This window comes from Grampus griseus (genome assembly GCF_964374135.1).
Source record: "Grampus griseus genome assembly, chromosome: 14".
Lineage (NCBI taxonomy): Eukaryota > Metazoa > Chordata > Mammalia > Artiodactyla > Delphinidae > Grampus > Grampus griseus.
In genome coordinates, this window is record NC_139008.1 from 70,059,658 (window position 1) to 70,084,255 (window position 24,598).

Consider the following 24,598-nt stretch of genomic DNA (forward strand, 5'->3'; position numbering starts at 1 on the left):
TTACACAACTGCTGGGGTCTGCTGTCGCCACCAGGCCGGCAACAGTCAGCCTCGCCGCCGCTGTCGCCGCCTCAGCCGTTCCGGGAGTCTCAGGCCCTCCCCGCCGCCCTTTACCCGCGTCTCCGGGAGCCTCCCGGACCCCCAGTCCGCCCGAACAGGCCGGCCGCGACCGTCTCTGCGTCTCCTCGGCGCCCCTCACCGCCCGCCGCGCTCGCCGCCTGAGCCGTTCCGGGAGTCTCAGGCCCGCCCCGCCGCCCTTTACCCGCGTCTCCGGGAGCCCCCGTCCGCCTGAACAGGCCGGCCGCGGCCGTCTGCGACTCCTCGACGCCCCTCGCCTTCCGCCGCGCTCGCCGCTCCGGCCGACATGAGTGGGGACCATCTCCACAACGATTCCCAGGTACTGCCCTGCCCGGCCCGGCCCGGCCCGCCCGGGCCCCCGGCCCCGCCCCGCCCCTCCACGACCCCCGGCGCAGGCCCCGGCCTCGGCCCGGCCGCCGCTTTGACAGGCCGGAGCCCCCCGCCAGGGGTGGCCGGCCGGAGGAGATCGGCTCCCCGGGCCCCGGGCGGGAGGCGCCAAGTTACAGTTTTAGGGGGGTTGGCTGACCCTTCAGGCCGTTCCCGGGGCCCCCTTATCCCGGGGGGCGCAGGGTGGGCCCGGCCCCCGGCAGCGCGCGCTCGCCCGCCGCCCGCGGGGTGAATGTGCCTGTTGTTTCATAGTCCCTCCTTTTCTCTCCCCAGATCGAGGCGGATTTCCGACTGAATGGTGAGTGTGCCACCTCCCCGACCCCGGTCCCCCCGACCGCCGGCCCCGCGCCCGGCCCGAGCCGGGCAGAGGACAGACATGGCGTCCCAGAGACTAAGTCCCGGCTCCTCGCTCACCGGCCCCATTGTTCCCATCGGGCCGCCTCTGGACCCCCTTTCCGGGGACCCCAGCGCCCCCAGATCGCGGCCCTCCCAAGAGGGGGCAACGGAGACCCCGCGTCGCCCGCCGCCGGGCCTCTGGCAGTCTTTCCGGGCCCGGATTCCTCCCGGGAAAGTCGCCTTGTCGACAGTCGGGACTTAGTCTCTGCGCCATTTTCTTTTTCTCTCTCCTCTCCTTTCTGTGTCTATGTCTCTTTCTCTCCCTCCCTTGGCTCCTTCCTTGAGCTGCCCAGAAAAAGCTTTCTGCGGAGCAAAGCCACGTAAATCACAGACCTCACCAGGGGGAAGGTTGGGAGCCTGAATTGTTACTGTTTTTTCCCAAAGAGAACTTTATTTGGGGTGTTATTCCCTCTTACTGCTTCTTGTTTGTTTCCTTTTCTGCTTCCAGAATGAAAGATACCCTTCGGCAACTGTTGATTTTTTTTTTTTTTCCTCCCTTTCCCTGGTAAGATGTTTATGGTAGGAAATAGGGCTCTAAAGCTAAAGCCCTCCTTTGTGGAGTTCTTTATATTTTGAGGTTGCTTTCCCCAAGTTGTGTTCTTTGCAAAGGTAGTGGTACCTGCCTTCAGAAAGTTTGCAAGTTCTCTGTTGGCCATCCATTGTAAATGTTGGGCTTAGGCATGTTGATTTTTATTTTTTAATTAAAGTATTACTGACTAGAACTTCAGTGGGGCTGAGGTTCCTAAGGCACTGTTTTTTTTTTTTTAGAAATGCAGTTTAGTGTAGTTGTCAGGAGGAAACATTGCTGAGCATCTCATCTGGCCTGGTGTATTAGGCATTTCTTGTAAGCTGTGGGGTAGAAAAAAAGATTTTATTTATTGAAACAAAGATGACCAGCACCACCCCTGCTTCCTGTTCATTCTTTTTCAGAAGCCTCTGTTTTTCAGGAATCGAGAACTAGCTTGCTTTTGCCTGACCTTTATGTTTTGTACCCTTTTCAGCCAAATCAAGGCATTTATTCTTTGAGTATTTCCACTTCAGTTACCGAGTGAAGATTCCCCCAATAGAAAGCTCACCCTGCGAGCTTTTCAACAATCCTGTTGAAGGAGAAGGTACCTTCTGTAGTGTGCTGGGAATTCCCACTGATTCTGATGGTACATAATCCTGCTCAGTTGAGTTTGGGTTCTGGGAACCTATCCAGTGGGAGAAGCTGATGACTAGGTTTTCTGATGTTGTAATCAGCAGTCCATCGTGTTAGCCTGCTCTACTGCGAGCAGCCTTATGTTCAGATTTTGAAGTAGGGCATCCAGCAAGAGATGGTACTCTGCGAGGAGAGAATCTGGTTAAAGTGTAGCATTTCTTGAGCACCTAATATATGCCAGGCACTGTGCTTAGTGCTAGAGCTGAACCTTTGGCCACAAAGTGCTGCTCTTGCCTTCAGTCTATGTGGGGGAGACATAATTAGTTAATTACTAGGTAGGTGCTGGGGCAAATCTATACCCAAAATGCTTTGGGTGACTAGGGGATTTAATTTTGTCTGAGGGTGGGGAAATTTCTCAGAGGAGGTAGCTTTTGGGCTTGCTTGTGCAAGACTAGGTGCTGAGTGTCAAGAGTTGGAGTATTTCTTAACTATGTTTAGTCAACCTATCAGGGTTTTAAAAGCGGGAGATGAGGCCCCTGCTGTTCAGAAAACCGCAGAGTGTAGATACGTTTCTTTGGGATGTGGGAGCAAAGAAAGGATGTGGCAGGTGAGGATGTAAAAGTCCTTTTGACCTCTCTTGGAGGAAGGTAGGATCTTAATACAGAATAAGTGTTTTTTGACTCTCAGACTGGGCTGAGTAGGTAATGTATCTAGTAATGAAACAAAGTGTAGTCCTTTCTCCTCAGAAAGTTAACCTCCATGGTTCTCACCTAGGTTATACAAAGGAACTGTTGAATATGTGAATGATTGTAGGCTGGGTAGGTTATTGCTCTTTAGTGCCATTTTTTAGAGACTGAAGTAAACTGGCTTTATTGACTTTTAGAATGTGTTTTTTCACTTGTAATAGCAATAATTGCTGATATTTATTGAATGTTTACTGTCTATCAGGCATGAATCTCAGTTCTTTCCATTGGATCATCTAGTTTAATTTAATCCTTGGAAGAACCCTTATGAGTTGGGTACTATTATCTCCATTTCCATATATAAGGAAACTGAGCCTTAGGTATATTTACTAGCTTTCCCAAGGGCAGTGAGTTGGCACTACAAAGCTCACAAGCTTAGCCACTATGCTATATATGATTCTAGTATGAAGAAATTAAAAGCTGCCTCATCTCTGCTTTCTTACAGAGCTGAAAAAGGCAAGAGGGAGAGATTTGATAGTTTGTTGTTTGCTTTTTATCTAAACCTGCTCCCAAAAGAAAAAGCACTTTAACTGCTTCCCCACCACACTGAGGGTCTGACAGTGGAGTATTATCTTTGTAAATATTGTCTAGAAGAAAGATGTAGTATTAGTAGCTGTTTGCTTGCTCTATTAAGTAATACATTAGTAACTAGTGATTGATTTATGTAACTATGAAAGAGTTTTTAAAAGATAAAAATCAATGTTTAATTATGCTCAGACAAGTTATTGTTGATCTTTGTATTAAGAGTTTGCTTAAGCATGATTTTAAGTGGACCTAAACCCATCTTACAGATGAACTGTGCCAATAATGTTAAAACAAAACTCCCTCATTTGCCTGCCCTCGTCCCCTAAGAGCTGAAAGATTTTTTGCCTTTGGAGTTCATTCTTTACAATAGTTAGAACTGTTACTGTTCGTATAGAATTTAGAACATTCCAGCCCATACTCAACTGCTGGGAAAAATCTGTTATTTGTGAAATGTGTGTATATTTAAAGTATTGCTGGGAGTTTCAGGAGCAGAAACCATAATCTCTTATACCTAAGAGAAAAGGCTTCTTTTTCTAGGTGTTGGTAGCACTCATTGAAGTGGGGCTGAGTCATTAGCCCAGTACTGTGCAGACTACTGAATTATCTGTAGTGTTGATAATGGTAACATCAGGTTGGGGGTCAGTGGTCCTATTGCTGTTTCAAGAGCTTGATGTTTTTGTCCATCTACTCTGGAGTAGTAGGGTTCTTTCTTCCCTGGCATGAGTAAAGTATAATGCTTGGTTTCATCAGTGATTATTCTCAGAAATGTTACATGGATTCATTGTTTGGCATTATCTTGTGTTGATTCTAGTAGCTTAGTGGATTCAAACTGGATGATGGAATTAAATATGAATTGTTTCTGATGCTAACAGATAGTTATACTTCTGTGCTGTTGGGCACTGGTTGGGATGGCAGGTGGGAAAACTAATGATGTGGCTATCTGAAAATTCCCATCACATTTTTAAAACCAAACTGATGGCACCTTCAAATGAAATCTGGCACGTCTTCCTACTCCATCCAGAAACACTTAAGCTCTGGGCTCCAGTGTTGTCCTTCCTTCCACTGCAGCCAGATTTCTTGGGGGCACCTTTTCAGAATTAGTGAGCTGCTGTAGAATCTTTATAGATGAAACGGAGTTGCTTGTCAACATGTGCTTTTTAGATTACTAGCATGTCAGAACTCACAAACAAATTTTAGATTCCGACGTTACCGGTAAAACAAGAAAATCAAGTAGTTACTATAATCAGAAATACCTCATGGTTTAAAAAGTGAAAACTGGATAATATTGCTTGCTATAATTAACTCATACTTGTCTTTGGTAAGTAGATAAAGTAAAATGGAAAATAGGAAGTCAGGGTCAGTTCCAAAATCTCATTTTAACCAACAGTAGCAAAAAAAGAATTGAGTCTGGCTTTTTTCTTTAACATCAGCATAATAATGGGGAATTGTGAGAATTTGAAGAGAGATTCATTAGTTTGTTCTAGGTGAGTCAGTGTCCATTTATACAAGTGCCAGGGATTCTTACCATGTCTCAAAGCTTATATTCTAAAATGAAGCTGTTGGGGGTTTTTGTTTGTTTTCGGCATGTGTGGGGGCATGCAGAAAACATGGCTGACTTCTGAGCTTGTGAATATGTGTTGTATGTTAATCACAGTAACAGTTACCTGTTGCTGCCAATGGTATTGGTTGTGATTCTGTTGTGCTTTCTGGGTGTATTTCATTTTAGGAACTTTCAGACATACTTCAGTTGTTCATGTTATTTCCTAGTAGTTGGGTATGAGTGCATACGTATGTTATTGGTCTTTAACAGCGTTTGCCGTACTTACAGTGCAGAATACTGATTTTCTTCAAACCCAAAGTTATTTCTCCAGAAGTGTTTTGTGAGGGATTGCGTGTTTTTCATATGAAACTATGTTGAACTCCAATAAAGTTCTAGGTTCACTGGGAAAAATGGATTCCAATGTAATTATTTACTTTTGAATGAGGCTATGGAAATGCTTGAAATGAGTATTTGATGTGGGATCCTGAGTTTAAAAACTGTCTTGAAAGAAAGGTAAAATATGGTCCATTCATTGCATTTGGAGACGGAAGAGTCAGTTCACTAACTTTTCTGAATCCTGTGGTTAAGGTTATCTGACTGCCGCTTAATTATTTTTGAATTCATTAACTTTGCGAAATGAGGGCATTTGGGCAAGCAGTTGAGAATTTGGCTTCTTAAGGTAAAAAGTTTGGGATGGGAGAAGTTCCCAACTGGCCCTTTAGAAGTGAATGAGATATTGTGTTTAAAGGAGGCTTTTAGATTGTCTTTAAACTTTGAGTAGTAATAGTTGGAACAAGTCTTTTCTGTTTCCATGCCTTGTAAATCTGAAGTTTGTGAAGCAGCTTTCCATCCCCATGGCTTCAGGCCAGTAGCTAAAGTAGGAAATGTAAAATAGAGGCCATCGGTATGGAAGACGTAGCATTTGCCAACCTTTGCCCTTCCCCCACCACCTGCCTATCTAGGTGTGAGCAATGTGTAGTATGCTCTGTGTTGATAGCATAGGGCCTGGGTACTGTGCAGGGGGATAAAGATGGGGGAGTGGTGATGGTGGGTGTAGCCTTGGCTTTATTAGGTGGGAAGAAGCTTAGAGTGGAATATCTGTTAGATATTAATGGTATTTTGGGTAGTGTTGTAGGAAATGACTAATAGTTTGCTAAATGATTTTAGCAGCAGTAGATATTATTTAAAATGATATTTATTCTGTATATTCAAGAAAGATTCTAAATATTTTTCAGACTGGGAGAGAAGTGACTCAAGTATATGTCTAGGTATACAGATTGTAATATCATCAAGCTAGACCACCCATTGTCAAAGTTTGTATTGTGTCTTTATCTGTCATTTATGGCTGTAAGGTTTAGTTAAGAAAGAAACGGCAAGGGATATTGGCAACTTAAGTTTTAAATTTCTTTTTGGTAGGTACTCGTTTTTAATTTGTTGCCTTATATTTTTAGATCCACTCAGTTATCTCCCTGCCAACTTTACCTTTCTGTACTGTTCTTGAGAATTTTTCTGAAATGTATAGTAAATATTTTTATTTACATCTCCCTTCTGCCCTCCTCATTAGATTGGGTAGAGGTGCGTGCATCTCTACCAGTCTCAGGTTAATTCCTCTCTGAGCCTTTGAAGTTAACTTTGTTTCTGTGGATTTAAGGAACCGAAGAACTCAGTTCATTAGCATTCCTGAGACACACCTAGATAAGCTTCAACAAAAGGTGTTAAAGCAGTCAGCATAATTGAGGACTTTAATTCGCTTGTCTTTGTTGTTGACGTTGCTGAGAACAAGTTTAATAGATCCCTGGGTATTATGACATTTTCCTGTATTTTAAGAACAAAAACACATCCACCGACCCTTGGTCCAATATTCTTTGTATTTTTCTCAGCACAGCCTAGGAAAGATAGAGGGCAGGAACCTTGGAGGAGATATCCTTGGCTATTTGGAGTTTACCAAAAAAAAGTTGTTAGTTGAAGGCTATTCCTACACTAGAATACACTAGAAGTGTACTCATTGCCCCTTAGTAAAAGTCCAGATTTTAACCTTGCTATCAGATACGAATGCCTAGATTTATAAAGTTTTGTAGGCAGAATACGGGTTGGGCAGAAGACTGATCTAGATTTCAAGATAAGTGGATTAGGGAATTTCATTGGCTGAGACCCCCTTGCTTTACCCAGCTCCTATAAGGTAGCCCCTTTATTTCTTTGTAGTCAGCTATCTGAGCTCTTGCTTGGCAGCAGAAGGGGAAGTGGGAGGAAGGGAACTAATTTTGAGAGTTTGGTAGACACTATGTTTTTGTATTCATTAAATCTCATTGGGAGATTGGGATTGACATATATACAGTAATATGTATAAAATGGATAACTAATAAGAACTGCTGTATAAAAAAATAAATAAAATTCTAAAAATAAAAAAAGAATAAATCTGAATTTAATGGGAATAGTACAGATTTGTGGGAGAACCTTCTCATCTCCCCCCTTTTTTTTAAAATATCTTTTAAAAAAATATTTTATTTATTTATTTTTGGCTGCGTTGGGTCTTCATTGCTGCACACGGGCTTCTCTAGTTGCGGCCAGCGGGGGCTACTGTTTGTTGTGGTGTGTGGGCTTCTCATTGCAGGGGCTTCTCTTGTTGCGGAGCATGGGCTCTAGGCGTGCGGGCTTCAGTAGTTGTGGCACATGGGCTCAGTAGTTGTGGTCACGGGCTCTGGAGCTCAGGCTCAGTAGTTGTGGCACGCGGGCTCAGTAGTTGTGGCGCACGGGCTTAGTTGCTCCACGGCATGTGGGAACTTCCTGGACCTGGGCTTGAACCCGTGTCCCCTGCATTGGCAGGAGGATTCTTAACCACTGTGCCACCAGGGAAGTCCCTCTCATCTCCCCTTTTTGGTAGCATACTGCCTTAGTCCAGATTCCAGAAACCCCAGTCAGGTGGTAATTGGTAAGCTTCTAATAAGATGTCACAGCCGGGACGTGCCTGGTAGTCCAGTGGTTAAGACTCTGTGCTTCCACTGCAGGGGGTGTGAGTTCGATCCCTGGTTGGGGAACTAAGATCCCATATGCCCTTCAGCGCAGCCAAAAAAAAAAAAAAAGATGTCACAGGCTGTCCTTAATTATATGCTGTTAGAGGTAGCCTTAGACCCCTTATATCTTCAAGAGATGCTATGGTATTAAGGCTGGAACCAGATTGCTATTGAAGTAGGAGAATAAGTGATGAAGAGGGAGGCTCTGGGGAGATACAATGCTCTTGAGCAGCTGTGGTAAAATAGAAAGTTGGAGTAGAAATCAGAGCAATCTGGATTAAGTCCCTGTTCTTACTATGAAACTTGTCCTGGCCGCTATACCTTGTTTTCTTTTTCTTTTTTTTTAAAATCTTTATTGGAGTATAATTGCTTTACAGTATTGTGTTAGTTTCTGCTGTACAACCCTCTAGATCGTCACAAAGCATCAAGCTGATCTCCCTGTGCTATGCAGCAGCTCCCCACTAGCCATCCATTTTACATCTGGTAGTGTATATATGTCAATGCTACTCTCTCACTTCATCCCAGCTTCCCTGCCCCCCCCCCCGGCCGTGTCCTCAAGTCCATTCTCTGCTTCTTTATTCCTGCCCTGCCACTAGGTTCATCAGTACCGTTTTTTAAGATTGTATATGTGTGCGCTAGCGTACGTATACCTTGTTTTCTCATCTGTAAACAAGGATGATATTTCTATGCTTCACAAGCTATTGAGATTTAAATGAGTATATGAAGGTGTCTCTCTACCCACATTTTAAAATTTAAACTTTGATTAGACAGCTTCTGCTCTGAGATGGATCTTTATCTTGAATGTTAGATTTGAAGTAGTGAGTTGGTGGCTCTTTCCTTCCCTCACTGGTATTCTCTGTTAACATTTTAAATCTTCCTGACATTTACACAGTGAACAGTAACACATAACTAGAGTTGGTAGATAGAGTCTTTACCTAACTGAACTGCATAGCCTATGTGGCTCTCTTCTGACTATTAAGCAATCACCGTAAAATAAAAGATGGTGTATCTATATCTAGGTTTGGGCTAAGTAGGAGCCAAATGTTTACCTGGTTCTTACTTTTCTAAGAATAAGTCTAAGGCAAGGTGGTTACTGCTGAAAGAACTTCTTCCAGCAATAAAGGTGGGCTTAGAAATGAAGGAAGTGTATTGATGTGGGTAATTTCTCAACCTTTTAATAGAATTATGGGTTTTCTATTAAAGTCACCCAGAGCTTATATGTCATTTATACCTCAATTAAAAAAGAAAGATAACCAAGGGTTTATCTTTTAGATACATTTAATCAGTGAAATGCCTAGTTCATTATTTGTGGTTTGTTTTTTTTTTTTTAAACCACAGAACTCAGTATGTCTTCCGCCATCATGGTTCTTCAAAGGGTACTCTTTTACTACCTGCCACCCCAATATATATATATATAATATATATTATATATATATTATATATATATATATTTTTGGCTGCATCACGTCTTCGTTGCTGCGCGCAGACTTTCTCTAGTTGCGGCGAGTGGGGGCGACTCTTCCTTGCAGTGCGTGGGCTTCTCATCGCGGTGGCTTCTCTTGTCGCGGAGCACAGGCTCTAGGCGCGTGAGCTTCAGTAGTTGTGGCACACGGGCTCAGTAGTTGTGGCACACGGGCTCAGTAGTTGTGGCTTGTGGGCTCTAGAGCACAGGTTCAGTAGTTGTGGCACACGGGCTTAGTTGCTCTGTGGCATGTGGGGGGATCTTCCCGGACCAGGGCTCGAACCCGTGTCCCCTGCATCGGCAGGCAGATTCTTAACCACTGTGCCACCAGAGAAGTCCCCACCTCAATATTTTTGAACTGAGAAGACTCAAAGCACCTGAGAGTTACTTTTATTTTTCATTTATTCAGATGGTTGCTCAAAGTGACCAGCTCAACTTGCTGTGAAATAATAATTCTTGGGAATAAGTGCCTTAGATAATAAAACTTAGGTATGAGAACTTAAGTAGCAAACTCCATGTTAACAATTGTGCATGAGTATAGGCATTTGGGGGATTCCATGGAAAAAAATTTTAGTAATGGCTCATAAGTCTAGGTAATGCTGATTATTGAATTGCCTTGAATTTTTAATTTGGAAGTACTATTTAAGATAAACCGAAGTTAGTTAGGGATATGTTTACTATTGTACATTAAACTAAACCAAATGGATCTTAGTAGAGATCTTATACCATGGATCAAAAGGATTATCCGAGTAGCATCACAACAGGAACAGACTTCAAAATTAATATTCAATTAAAGGTAGTCCAGAGAAAATAATTTTGTAGGATCAAAATTACAGCACAGGGTCTAATTTTAAAGAGTCTCAGAGATAAAGTCTTGAAAAGATAAACATCTCAGGAACAAATGGTTCTTAAAGTACTTAGGAAAAAAAGTGAGAAAGTGAATATTAATACTGCATGTCTCTATTGCCCTCCGTATGTTAGAGTGTCAGAAATAGGATTGGGTTTAAAAGTCTTCAGAGCTTGGACCTCTTTCTCTTACATCATTTTTCTCTGATTAAGAATGTGAATAGCCTTGGGTGGGGAGGGGATCCATGTGTCTCCACCCACCCACCGCCAAATCAGGCAACCATAATGTAGTGGAAAGGATATTTCAATTTGAGCTCTTGCACTTCTGCTCAATGGCGATGTCTTTGAACAAGTTAATCTCTGAGTCTTAGTCCTTTGCATCTAAACTAGGTCTAATACTGAGGATTAAATAGCATGTGAGGATCACTTTATTTATTTAAATTTATTTATTTATTCATTTATTTTTTGCTGCGTTGGGTCTTTGTTGCTGTGCGCGGGCTTTCTCTAATTGCAGTGAGTGGGGGCTACTCTTTGTTGCGGTGCGTGGGCTTCTCATGGCGGTGGCTTCTTTTGTTGTGGAGCACGGGATGTTAGGCTTATGGGCTTCAGTAGTTGTGGCTCACGGGCTTTAAAGTGCAGGTCAGTAGCTGTGGCACACGGGCTTAGTTGCTCTGTGGCATGTGGAATCTTCCCGGACCAGGGCTCAAACCCGTGTCCCCTGCCTTGGCTGGCAGATTTTTAACCACTGCGCCACCAGGGAAGTCCTGAGGATTACTTTAGTAAAGGTAAAAACTTAGAAAAAAATTTTGAGTTCCTTGCCAGTCCTTAAATTAAAAAAAAGAAAAAAATCACCCAATCACCTTTTCAGAGATTGCTTCGTTAGTCTTCTGTACAAAGGGAACTTCAATTTCTTTAAATTTGGGTATTGTGAGATTTTACTCCAGGGGAGAAGGGTCACTAGGGAGCTTTGAATATGATACTGTTGCTGTGAATCTGAGATGGGCGGGCTCAGGAGGGTGCTGACTCGCCTTTACTTTGTGACTGTGTACAAACCACTTCGTTTCTCATACCGCTTTGCCCTTGGGTTGGTGCAGTATTTAAGAGATCTTCTTAGGAAGGTAAAACGTTCATGTTTAATTGCAAATGGAAACTTTAAGTTGCCATGTTCATTTATTTAAACATTCACAGAGTAAATACCTGTAGTGACTAGATACAGATGAACAAGACAAACCCATAGGGCTCTCAGAAGGAACACTTTGAGGTTAGTAAGTTGCAGGCCTGTATTTTTACTTCCTCTGTTGAGATTCCATGTGTTTTCATCAGTGCAAAGGCTCCTGTCGTACCAGGGTAAGTGGGAACGGAAGGTACTTTCTGGCAGCTAATGCTTCACTATCAGTGAAAAAGAGTGATGTCTCCATTTATTTCCAATTCTAGGAGATTTTTTTTTCCCTCCTTGGAAAGAATTGGAAAAGCTAGGACCTTAGATTTCCAAAGATGTCCAAACTCATAACTGTTCTAGAAAAAAAAAATTTAGGATACCTATAAGCTCATTAAAACTTTTTCACCTGGAATAGAAGAATAAAAGTTTAGTTTTAAGTTCTGTGTATTTTCCATTATCTTTTTGTATCAGATACCTGTTTTGCATGAATTTTAGGAAATTAGTTTTCAGGTTTCCCCGAACAGGTACATTTGTCAGGGTGACTAGAAACGTTCACATTCTGTGCAAGAGATTCATATGACAGTAGCTAATCAAGTATTTGCTTGAAATAGTTTAAATCCTTGAATGCATTGCCTAAAATAAAAGCTGTGAAATCACCATCTTATTAAATTTGAAGAACTGAAATCTTAGAGGTTAGACTCAGGACTTAAAGTCCTGGGAAACTAATTGTATGAAACATTTCAAATATATTACTATTGTTACTCCTTCCTAATCCATGAGGTGTCTTGATACGGGCAATACATGAAAGCTGTTAAACTCCTCAGAGGAAGGTTCAGAGTACATAGTAGTGTTATGTATAGTGTGATTTGAACACTAGAAAACTGATTGAGACTAAACGTTAGCTTTACTCTGCCTTATTCTTATAATCAGTGTGTTTTCGCAGGAGTAGATGCAATGACAGTAGTTCTTGCTATTTAACATCGAAATTTTCACAGTTCTAGTTAACCAGGAAAGAACAAAAATGGGGAGGAGGAATACAAATTGGCTAGTCTTTGCAACTGCTGGCTTGTTACACTTGACTTCCAAACTGAAAGCTCTCCAAGGCCACACAGCCCAGCTCTGAAAAGTCTCCCAGTTAGCTCCCTTAGCATACAGAAGTCCACGACAGACAGACGGGGTGGGCTCAGTGGAGATTCAGCTGATGGTGGTTTGACCATAATTAATTACTCTTTCCACTTAAAAATCAAATCACCTTCTTCCTCCCTTGAGTGCAGTGTAATATAAAAATCACACTTCCACAGAAGTTTATAATCTTTTTACAGATGTTAGCACCCTCCTAATCTCAGAATGTTGGGAAAGTGGTCTATAAGCAGAAATGTGCTTGTTTTCTCTTTGGGGAAACAGATTTTAGTGGGCAAACAAGAAGCTAAAAATTTTCCCTCAGTAGTCCTGAAAATGTTATAGAACTTATTTAGGACTGGAGCTAACTTCTAGAATTTAGATGTCAGGTAGTGTTTGTGTTAAGCTCAAATTTTTAGGGGAAGAGTTCAAAGTTATAGTACAATATGATGAAATATGTCTATAAGTGACTGAAAACAGTGAAAGTGTTTGCATAAGTAAGACTAGCGGACTATCAAACAGAATTCATCCTGATTGCACATGTGTAAATACGCATGCCAGTAGGTGCTGTTGTACAAAAGTGAAGATAATTTTGCTCAGTACATTTACTGAAAACTTGATATATTTTTTTAAAGGCCTTCTGCAGCAACCCTGTTTCCCAGAAATGAAGTTCAGTGTGCGTTCTTCTCCCAGAAGTCTATGATCATGTTTTGTTCTGTTAAAATATTCCTTTTTACCCTGGAATGCCTCCTTAGTGTTTAGAACTTGGTACAGTTTAGATAAGTATATCATCTCCATTTTCCTATCTATTTTTAGGAAGGCATTAAGTATTGTAAACTCCTTGAGAGTTAGAAACATCTCAGAGCTTGTTTCAATATTGAAGGCATAGTCTTAGATACTCAGTTTCCTTTCCAGTGAAATCTGTCTGCAATCAACACTTAACCCCAAGCCAGAAGTAGCCACTTTTCTCTGGCTTTCACTGAGCCTTTGTTGTCCTCTTCCAATTTTTCATTCTAGGCTTTAGAAATTTATGTGGTTGGCTTATTACTTACTAGGAAGTGGGCAAGAGCACTATCTCATCTTATATGGTCAATACAGATGCTTTTAACAAATGTTTAGTTGTGAAATGGGATCCTCCCTCTCTCCTAGCTCACCAACTGGTTGAAAATCAAGTTAGGAACATTGAGAGCTTTACACTGAGTTTTCAGTTCTTAAGCTAATTTGCATAAGAATTACCTGGGAGTGCTTGGTAAAAATACATATTCCTAGTCCTATGCCTTGAAGTTGATTCTGTTGTGGAGCTATTGAGAAATCTACATTTTAAATATATCTTTAACAATTCAAAATGATTCTAATACAGGTGACCCATAAGTCACCTTTGGAGAAACTGATCTATGTGAACTATTTTATTTGGCTAAGATCTGTTTTGTTTCATTTGATTAAGGTACTCCATTGGTCTAGTTATTAAATTTACAGAATTTTTAAAAAGGCATCAGAACAGTGTTTTCCATATGTTTATAAATGCTTATTACTTATCTCACTCTAATTTAAATAAATATCTTCTACCTTTCAACGAGCATTTAGATAAATAGCAGAGATAGTTAACTGCCTTTGCAGCTGTTTAACTATGTGTCTCATCAGAATCCTAATCCTTTCTCCTACTTCCATGTTTAACTAGCCATTATTTGATCCTGATGTCATCTTTTAAGATTGGTTGACTAAGCGGAGCATGAAGAGTGAGAGGCAGTTTTCATGCTAGTGTTCGTAGGATGTTGAAGGCAGGGCTTGAGGACGTGAAGTGGAGCGTAGTTTAGTGGAATGCTGTGGATCTAACCTGTGGAGGGCACTATCTTTAGGTTAAACTAGGGGTCTTTAGTTACTGATGGCACTGATTGAAATGGGAGGATTTGAATAGAGCAGTGGTTCTTAAAGTGTGGTTTCTTGATCAGCAGCATCAGCATTGCCTGAGAACTTGTTGGGGGAAATGCAAATTCTTGGCCCTCATGCAAACCTACTGGCTCAAGCTCTGGGAGTGGGGGCTCACGGTCTAGGTTTTACCAAGTCAGCCAGGTGATTGATACACACTGAGGTTTCAGGACCAGTGGAATAGAGTAAGATTTGAAGTTCACCTTCTTCTATTGCACCTCTCACATTTTTAGGAGGAATGAAAGACAGTTGAAGTCCATGTGCTCACCAGTGAAACATAGGCTTTGGAGTGAGATAAACTTGGATTCAACTCTCGGTAGTTGGGTGGCCTTGAGCAGATTATGACTGTGATTCATATGAAGCCTATAACTAGTTTTGTAGTAATTCAACCTCTTAAACAGTGTTCCTTGTTTTTTTCACAAGGCCCATGTCTGGGCCTCAATACTTGTTTGATACTTATACTTCCTTATAGTTAGGAATTTGGAGTAATTCAAAATGGGAGCAAAAAATAGGAGCCAGTTACATGATTAGCACCAGGAAAGCTTCTAAAGAGCATATATGTATTCAGGCTTACACTTTCTGTAGGTAGTTACCCAGAGAATGACCTGTGCATTTCAAGCACAGTCAGTAGTGATATTCTGGACAAAAAGGGCCCGTTGGCTGAATTAGTAATAGGATGCATGAAGCAACGCATCAACACACTTGATACCTTTATGGCCAGACAAGGTGTGGACTTGGGGCCGTTTGAGGCCCACGCCCATTGGAAATGGGCAGTTTAGGCTGAGCTGGTGGGTTCCTATGCAGCACTGGCAGGAGGTTTGTAGTCACTTTCACTACTTCCCAGGCATTAAGGGCCCACTTAATAGAAGCAAAGGAAGGCAAGCCTGCAGGAATGAGCCTGTCCTAATTGAGCTGGCCTGAGAAGGTACATTTTCAGGTTAGACAAGTCCTTTTTCTCTTTTAAGTTCTGCCTCCTAGGAAAGGAGAAGCATTTTCAGTACGGAAATGTCCTTGTGAAAACATTACTCACTACAGAAGAGTATGTAAAATGCAAATAACCCTCTTAAGGATCTTGTACTGGTTAATTACTTTCAGAGGCAAAAGTAAAAAATTCCAACTTTGTCTTGCGTTTAGAGAACAAAGATGAGTTAGTAAAATGGGACTTCCTTGCCATACTCCTGAAGCTTAAAATAATTGCTCTATCTGGTTTAACTTATACCTTAGTGGACTAATGCCTTAGTTGAAATGTTCTCTGGGCAGCACTCGTTGAGTCTCTGATTCCCCTGGAACTCTGCAGAAGCGGCCTGCTTTTGAGATGGCAAACTTCGGCTGACCTTAAGGAACTACACAACATAGTGTCTTGCCGTGTAGGGAAAAGGCCCCTGACTGGGCTCCAGCAGAGGAGTCACTGGTGGAGTGGAGAGTGCTAGGCAAGGCATCAGGACACAGGAAGTCTCAGTCCTGGTTTTGTCAGCACTGTCCAGTGGAATTTTCTGTCATGATGGAAATTGTTCTTGATCTGTGCTATTCCACATGGTAGCTGCTGGCCATGTTGAGCCTTTGAAATGTGGCTAGTGTGGCTAAAGAACTTAATTTTCAAGTTTTATTTTTTCTTTAATTTAAAGTAGCTACATGTGGCTAGTGGCTTCATATTGCACAGCACAGCTCTAGGTAAAATTTAGATAAGAGCAAAGAGATTTGGGTTTAGATTTTACTTGGAATATGGGAGGTTGGGGCTCTTGGAACTTCAAAATCCAAAACAGGTATGAATTTATGTTTTGAGTTTGAATAAAGAACTTCCTTCTGTAAGTCTACATTGCCTTATCCTGGGTGACATGCTAAGAGGATTTATGACTGGTAAGTAAAGTTGAGTTTACCACAGCAGTTGGAAAGCTCAGACAGTTTTCCATTTTACTTGACCCCTTTAGTGCTACACAAAGGTGAACATTTAAGGTACCTGTGGATTGAATAAATTTTCATTTTATCTCAGCAACCCTATGAGATAGGTCATGTCTGTTTTGTAGTTGACAAAAACAGATTAACTTATGTTTACATATAATACCTTATGGATCACTGTCCTTTAAAATGGTTGGTTTTAGCTCACAACTTAATTTGAAATTGCAAGTTTTTAGTATGTTGCTATGACAAGAAGTTAATTCATATTTGTTCCACTGTAGTCAGTAATAAATTAATGTCTCACTGTAAGTGGTAGAGAATCTAAGATTGTCCAGGCAAGCAAATAGCACCCAAGATTTTAACTCACCCAAGGTGCTGCTTATAGTAAAAGCAGATCAGAACTCAACTTCTCCACCCCATTTGGGGTCTTCCTGTCATTTGTACACTCACAGTGAACATAGTGAGTGAGTGTTGACTTACTTATAAGTAATCTAGTCCACCATTAGCCAGACAATCTTAGTCTGGTGGAACAAAGTGAGATTTTATAGCCTTGACCACTGGCGTATAGTGAACATATGAGGTCTTAGAAAATAACTTGAGTAAATTGCTTAAAGACCAGGGACAGATCCAGTTTCCTTCAGCTTTAGCTTCAAATTATGATCTGTTATTTTTGAGGGTGGGAAGACAAAATGGAATTGGGATAAAATAAGTAGCTGAATTTTGAACATTTATTATCTCCACTTTTGAAGAAACTGAGGCTCAAGGCTATAGTTAGTAGTAAGCCACACAGCTGGGAGGCTAATCGAAGCCTGTCTGATGCCACAGCTTGAGTTCTTAAATGTGACACAAAACAAGGTAAAGGGGAGCCTGGGTGACTCAGTTGCCTCCTGGGAATCCTGGGTTGTAGTGGAGTGACCTGTGTGGTATCAGACCAAGGACTTGCATTTCTTAGAGCACTTGCCTTCATTTAGTGGATCCTTATCAGACTAATATCATTGACTAGAAGGCTCTGTTACAGTTTAATGTGTAATCCTTTCCTTATTAAGGAAGGCTTGCCAGCTTGTGCAGCAGAGACCCCTGGATAATTTATTTTTAAGCAGTTCACCTTGTGCTTGGAGCCAGTTACTCCAAAAATCAGTAAAACTTCTGTTTATCTGAGTACTCAAGAAAAAGGATCTTTTTGTTAACCAGGGATTTACTAGACCCCGCCCCCCCAACCCCCTTATTTTAGAAGGATCTCTGAAGTCTGCTTATATACTAAGGAGTTTCATTGGAGGTGGTTAGGAGTGTGAACAAGTGTGATGTTGTTACCACTTCAAGGGGGATAAATAACAAATTTAACTAGCTTGCTGCTTAAGAAGCAGAATTAGCAGTGGGCTCAGCCTTGGCCTCCCCTTCAGAGTTCTCATTCGTGTGACTGACTCTGTCTAGTTTTGTAGAGCAAGTAGATTTTAACCACTTTTAAATCAAGTATGGCCATTCACGGGCTGTTTGAAAGGAGGAGAGAAGAGGGAACCAGGCTGAGCATGGATATCATTTAGGGGAAAGCCTTAGGTAAAGCAAGGAGGATATTCATTTACACACCGAGCTTCAGAATGGCACCGCTCTCTCTACGGGGGCATTGGGGATAGTTTCTAGTCACTGTTAAGTAATTGCAGAGTTCTGAAAACTGTGCCTTCTTTTGTATGGCCCATGGTGTTTATATTTTTTTACTGGTTGGGGAAAAAATTATTAAATACACCTGAAACTAATATAATGTTATGTCAGTTATACTTCAATTTAAAAAAAGAATATTATTTCATGACACAGGAAGATTATATGAAATGCAAATTCCAGTGTCCATAAATAAAATTTTATTGGAATGCAGCCATGCTCATTCATTTACATATAATCTGTGGCTGCTTTTGTGCTACAGTGGCAGAGCTGAGTATCTGCAACAGAGATTGAATGGGCCACAAAGCCTAAAACTATTTATTACCTGTCCCCTTAGAGAAAAATTTTGCTGACCCCTGGCTTGGTGAGTAGTGCCAGATGCTTACCTTGCTGATTCACACTTGTATGTATCACAGGAAGCTCACGGGACTCTTTTCATAAAACTTGGTAGCCTCTGGCTTCCAGAGGAATCTGTATAAGCCAAGTGTCAAAAGTTTACTGTGAGCTTGCAGCTTCATTAAGTCTTATTCTATCTTTTTTCTAGTCATTCATCTTCTCAACTGAGTCCCAGTGGCAGGACTCAAGTTACCTCTGTCTCTAAGCACGTCTGTGCCCGATGTCCAAACAACAAAGGAAATTTCTATTCTAAAGCACCTGACTACCCTACTCCTTATCTAAGTTGGGGTAGCTGTGTCACCCCTAATGTAGCTCTTCCTTCTTCCTTTCAAATAGGGGCTGGGAAAGTAGCAGGTGAAAACCTCTTTCTTCCTCAGTTGTAGAGCCTCAGTATACTCAGCTGTAACTTTAAAAAAATCCCCAGGGACTGACTCAGCAAGCACCTTGTGCCTGCCTTTTTTTTTTTTTTTTTTTTTTTTTGTGCCTGCCTTTTAAAGGAACAGAGAGACCCAGTTGAAGTAGAAACTGAAAATAAAATCGGTAGCATGTCCATTATTGTAGGTGGCTGGTACTTGGTATTAATCACTGCTCAAAGGACCAAGACATGACAGAGCAGGGTTTTTCAAAATATGATTATAGATTATAGTCACCTGGAGAGCTTGTGTTAAAATACACATATCTGAGGATGATCTTATTCCCAGGTCTCACACATAGGAAAGTTTGAGAACCACTGCTCTTAAAAGAGATTTTTTAAGCATTTAGATTTTTTTCTTTTTATCCTAATTTGTTTGAACTAAAACAATTTTTAAAGATCATAGAATTCTTGGGACTGTAAGTGTAAGAGATCAGTAGAGGTCATTTTACAGACTAGAAAACTTGAGACCAGAGTAGAGAAATAAATTACCTAGGACCCCGTCATGACATTGCACGTTTTTTTTGTTTTTAATGTAATCAGTTGGTCCCTGGGAATAAGAGCCAGAGGAAGAGAGGAAGATGAACTTGAATTTAAGGAGCATAATGGGAGGAGTAGGATGGGAGAGAAGGTTATAAAACAAGTTAAAATAGGGTGCATAGACAGGAAGGGACTGAAAAGACAGATTAAGGTAATTGTAGTGTTGTAAAAGCATAAAAGGAGTCCAATTTAAATGAGGAAGTGGACTGGAAGAGAAAACATCCTATGACCATTTAACCCTTTTTTGTATGAGATTGAGGCCTAAAGCACACCAGTTGGCTGCTTCATGGTGTGTCTTTTCCAAGGCAAGGACATGGAACAACATCTGGCCACTAATCTTACAGAATTGCTGATGTTTAAGAACCAAGATAGGTCCACTTAGGTGTTTTTAAGTCAGTTTGTGGCATTTCTTCTAAGCATATAGACACTTGGGAAGATGTTGTGATTGGTTTTAGAATTTGAGATTGTGTTGCAGAGCTGGTAAAAACAAAATGGAAAATGCTAGACTGCTATCTTTGAGCAACTCTTAGTCTTTTAATGCATTATACTACTAAGTTTCTGATGATGAAATTTTACCAAGTATTGAACATTGAGGAGAAAAACTTAAGTACTTTGCAAAATATTTGGCAACCTTCATCTGATTGTTCGGCCCTTTCTTTGACTTGGCATCTATCACTTCTTATGAAGGTACCTTCCAGCTGCAGTATTGAAGTCTGATTCTGGAACTTCATGGGGCCAAGTCCAGGGAAACTTGGGAGACCCTTATGGAGACCCTTTTTTCCCCCTCCCTTTCAAGAGTTACTCATTTAACAGCTGCTGGGTTGGGGTGATTATGATGCTTATTATGGGACTTCATGAGACCAGAGACTTGGTACTGTTTTGCCACACCTAGAACAATGCCTGACACAGAGTTGGTACTCAGTAAATATTTGAATGAATGAATATTGTGAACCCCAGCTTCTTTAAGGAGAGAAGAAGAAATACTTACATCTGCATTTTCTCCCTGAAGTTTTTTGTGTTATTAGCTTGAGAGTACTAGGTCCCTAATGAGGAAACCCCATTAGTTTCAATAATGAACAAGTCAGTTCATGACAAAAGGTCTCGTTTATATACAATACACATTTGGGGAGAAAAAATGATAATTTGGACTTTAAAAATTGGAAATATTACTAGTGTCTTTCTTTAGAGCTGAATCCTCCCAACATTTTTCTTTTAAATTCCGGAGCTCTTTGAACTTTTAGCCATAACAGCCTCTGTCTTGCATACTTTGAAAGGCTATTAACTATGCACTGGAATTTTGGAAATGTTGTCTGAGAATCACTGTAAAACAGTGATAAGGACTCTTCCATGGGCTGCAAATTGAAATCAGCCACCCATTAAGATGGATCACAGACTGGATTTCCTGGATTGAAACTAGATCAACATTGATAAAGTCTGAATTTAGGCAGGAAGGAGAGAGAAGGAAGGGTAGAGTTCTCTCACCCCGTCAACCCATCCCCCTTTCAGTGACAGGCTCTCAGTCTTCGTGACTGCTTTTAGTTTGGCATTAAGTTCCTGAGGAGATTCTTGCACACCCCTGATACTGACCACACTCCGGATGCCAGTCTTTATCATTGAGACCAGCTTGTTGTCTGTCCTAGACAAAAACAGTCTCAAAGTGTTAGAACATACTGGATGTAGAGTGTTAAGTAGAAATGGGGATTTTGTTAAAACTCCAGCTTCTGGGGATGTGATATCCATGGGTTTAAAGGTCAGGGAGGAAGGAGAAGATACAAGGATTTATCCCAATAGAAGTGATTTAATAAATGAGCAGGTGATGAATATCTTCTTTAGAAAATTAATTTCTTTTTTTTTTTTTAATATTTAGGCTGTGCTGGGTCTTAGTTGTGGCACGCAGGATCTTTAGTTGTGGCATGCAGGCTTCTTAGTTGTGGCATGCATGTGGGATCGAGGTCCCTGACCAGGGATCGAACCTGGGCCCCCTTCATTGGAAGCACAGATTCTTACCCACTGGATCACCAGGGAAGTCCCTAGAAAATTAATCTTTTCACCCACTGTTTTCACCCAAATCGTTCCACTGTCCACTTTCCTAAGGCACTGGCTATATATCTGTGTGTCAGAGATGAGCAGAGATTATCTTTGACAATGTTGTTTGAGGACCTCTTTGGGGAAGGCATCTTTTGGTTGAATAACTATTCCCCACCCCCATCCTCCACACACTTGACTATCTTTGAAGGAAGAGCACATGATATTTTACAGCTACTGCTTTAAGTCTCAAAACCTGTTGTCAGAAGTCAGTGTAAAGAGGTCTGCCTCAAAGCTTGGCAAAGAACCCTTCTTTATACCAGAAAAGTCTCTGCTTTTGTTTATAAGGAAGCAAAGGACTCTCCTGCTCTGATCTGATTACCCTAATCATTTAGAAAAAGGTTGGAGTGGTAAAATCCTTAAAGATCATGGAGTAGTTGATAAAATGGTCAGAAATCTTTGCCAGTTCCTTTGCCTTTTCTCTCTTAACAAAATGTAAATGTTTGTGCTTGGGTTGAATTGTAGTTGCATTAGTGACTTATGCAGCTACCTAAGTCACCATGTAGCTTGTAATAAGCTTGGTAACACTGTTAGCCACCTGCTGATAACCACTAAACTCATGCAAATATTTCTACCTGGGGGTGTTAACTGGTTTAGCAGTGTATCCCTTAAAACCAGTAGGTATTTTAGGCTTCTGGGTACAGGATTGTTAGATCAGGCCAAAGTTTTACTTCTTTCTTCGTAAGCTGCATCCAGGAAAGAAAATCAGACAGCCTTTTATTTATCGTTCGCTGGTCAGGCAAGGTGAATGGGCATGGTTGCCACCTTAAATGCATGTATAAAACCTGAACCCTAAGTTATTTGGAATGATTGGGTAGGCTTATTTCAGTTTGATGTAAATTAATCATGAAGAGGGGTCAGTAACAATTGTACCTTATTGACAGTTGTGAACATGTTTGGAATTTTGTGAAGATTAGCCAGGAATTCTATTACAACCATACACAAAGAATCTGATTGACTTTTGAAGTTAAAATTCTTTCCGGTCACTTAAATTTTCTGAGCCCCAATTTCTTCATCTATAAGAGAGGTGAGTTTACTGAGATTACAGGCATCAAGTCAATGATGAACAGATTTGAAGCTCTTAATCACTAACCTATGCTGCCTTCTTATAGACCCAGTAGTTAAGTGACTTTTACCCAAGGTCATACAGTCAGTGGTAGAACAAGATTTGAATTGGATCTTTTTCACTCTATTGAACCAGTCTGCTTCCTTCAGAGGTTGTTTCCAACCTTCTGTGCTTGTCTGTTATGTCTCTAATCGTCATTAGGGTTTAACTATGATCTTTTGTTCTAACGGCATCGTTCTTGAACTTTTTTTCTTTTTTCTCTGGCCCTGCCGAGTGACTTGTGGGATATTAGTTCCCTGACCAGGGATTGAACCTGAGCCCTCAGCAGTGAAAGCGTGGAGTCTTAACCACTGGACTGCCGGGGACTTCCCATTCTTGAACATATTTAACAAAGTGTTTTATGGACTTGGCTTCCTTTTTCATATAATTTGTATATGTGTCTGGTTTCCCTGTGAGGAGTGAACTCTTCATCTTACACCGTGATACTGATTTGGCTACTTGGGGCCGGTTCTGGACTGGTTTCCAAACCTGCAGCTTCATTGTCATCCTGGGATTAGGCCAGCTTTCAGGTACTTTATAACAGTTGGATCAAATTTTGCTGGATTTATTTGATACTGAAGTTTCTTATTCCTAGGTGTTTTGTTTCTCTTCTGTCTAAGCAGAGGATTGGGACTCTAAAGCTACAAGCAGTAGAAGTGTATCTATATCTTTTTTAAGAAACTGCTTTTGGGACACATGGTTTAGAAAAGCAAATTAAATATAACTCTGGGATTTTATTTTCTTGTATGCCCTGACAAGAATCAACTCTACCATTTCCTAGCTGGCAGGAAGTACATCACACTTAATTTTGCTCAATCATGAGAAGATACATTTCTCAGTAATAACAACAACAACAACAATAATGATAGTAATAATAGGTAGTTGACTTTCATGGCTCATCTGCCAAGAATTCCCTCTAGAGAGGGAATTCCCTCTACCTTCCTAACTCCCTCTTAGCCTTTAGCAAGACTTAGTTCAAATACTGCCTCCTCCAGGAAGTCTGTGTTAATGCCTCATTGCCCTGTTGGATCCAGGCTCTTTATTTCTGTTCTCCGGTGGAATCAGATTGTTTCTCCTCATTATATTACTTTTCACTTGGAAACAAAGGAGGCAGGTAACCCAGATTCATTATTTTTACTCTTAAGACTTGTTTCAAAATGCTCATAATCCTACTACCTTACTACCCTTTCTAAAAAATAACAGGGCAGAAAAGTAGAAAATTCTACCATGGTGTAAGAGACAGAGGTAATGACACCCATGTGTTTCATGTGTAGACATTTAGAAAAATGTCTGTTACCTTTTTAAATATAGGAGCATCATGATGCAATACAAACACTGTTGCTTTAAGGTCAATCATTTGACATCCGAGATTTTTGGAGATAGGAAAGGAATTTTAATCCATTTTAGCAAGTCTAAAATTAAGATTTCTTCTCTGATGACCTAATTTTCTCTGCCTTCACATATACATAGACCAGCATAAATTTTCTGCTTTTAAAATATATATTCAGGCTAAATTCCTAGATATGGATTGCTGGGTTAAAACAGAGTATGTGAGTTAGTTCTGCTGGATATTGCCAAATTCCCCCTCTATACGAACCATATGCACCTTTTCAGAGATGTCTTAAGAGGCAAAAATGTGTATTAGATTTGGTGAAATCAGTACTGCCCAGAGTTGTGAAAACTAGAGATAATACATAAAGCATACTACTTTGTGCAGAATGCACCCTTAGAAAGGGATAACTATTACTCTTGTGTGAAATTGGGAATATTTCCTTATCGTAAGAGTAGTAAGAAAATTGAATGAGACAGTGTAAGTACTCTAGCATGGTTCAGCACCTATATTAGTGCCCCTTTTCTCTTGCTTGCCGATGGCTGTTTGGGTTCATATCTTAATTATTCCTGCAATCTGAGAAGACACAGATACTTACCTCTTTTGTCATTTGGAAGTCTCTTTACTTAAAATCTTTGTTAACCTCAAGGAACATCTTAGGTGACAATAACAGAAAATGTTGATTCCTGTTCTCTCTCTCTGTTCATTGACATACTTATTCTTAGGGAGTAACTCTAGTTAGAGTGAAAGGAATTAGTTGTTAACATCTTCTCAAGGCTGCCTTATTTCAGGGATCGATCTTCCTCCCATGTCTTTATCTTGAATTTTTGAAGGCTAGGGTTTGAAAC

At 40.9% G+C, this 24,598-nt stretch overlaps 1 protein-coding gene across 1 annotated transcript in view; it reads left to right on the plus strand.

Annotated features, from left to right (window-relative positions):
* The first annotated feature begins 255 nt into the window (after positions 1–255).
* Positions 256–24,598, plus strand: part of TOP1 (DNA topoisomerase I) — a 79,258-nt gene continuing 54,915 nt past the window's right edge. Inside the window, exons 1-2 of the mRNA XM_082670739.1 lie at positions 256–397; positions 739–763. Of these exons, the coding sequence (XP_082526865.1) occupies positions 365–397; positions 739–763 (58 nt within the window). The 5' untranslated portion in view covers positions 256–364. The remainder of the gene's footprint in view (positions 398–738; positions 764–24,598) is intronic.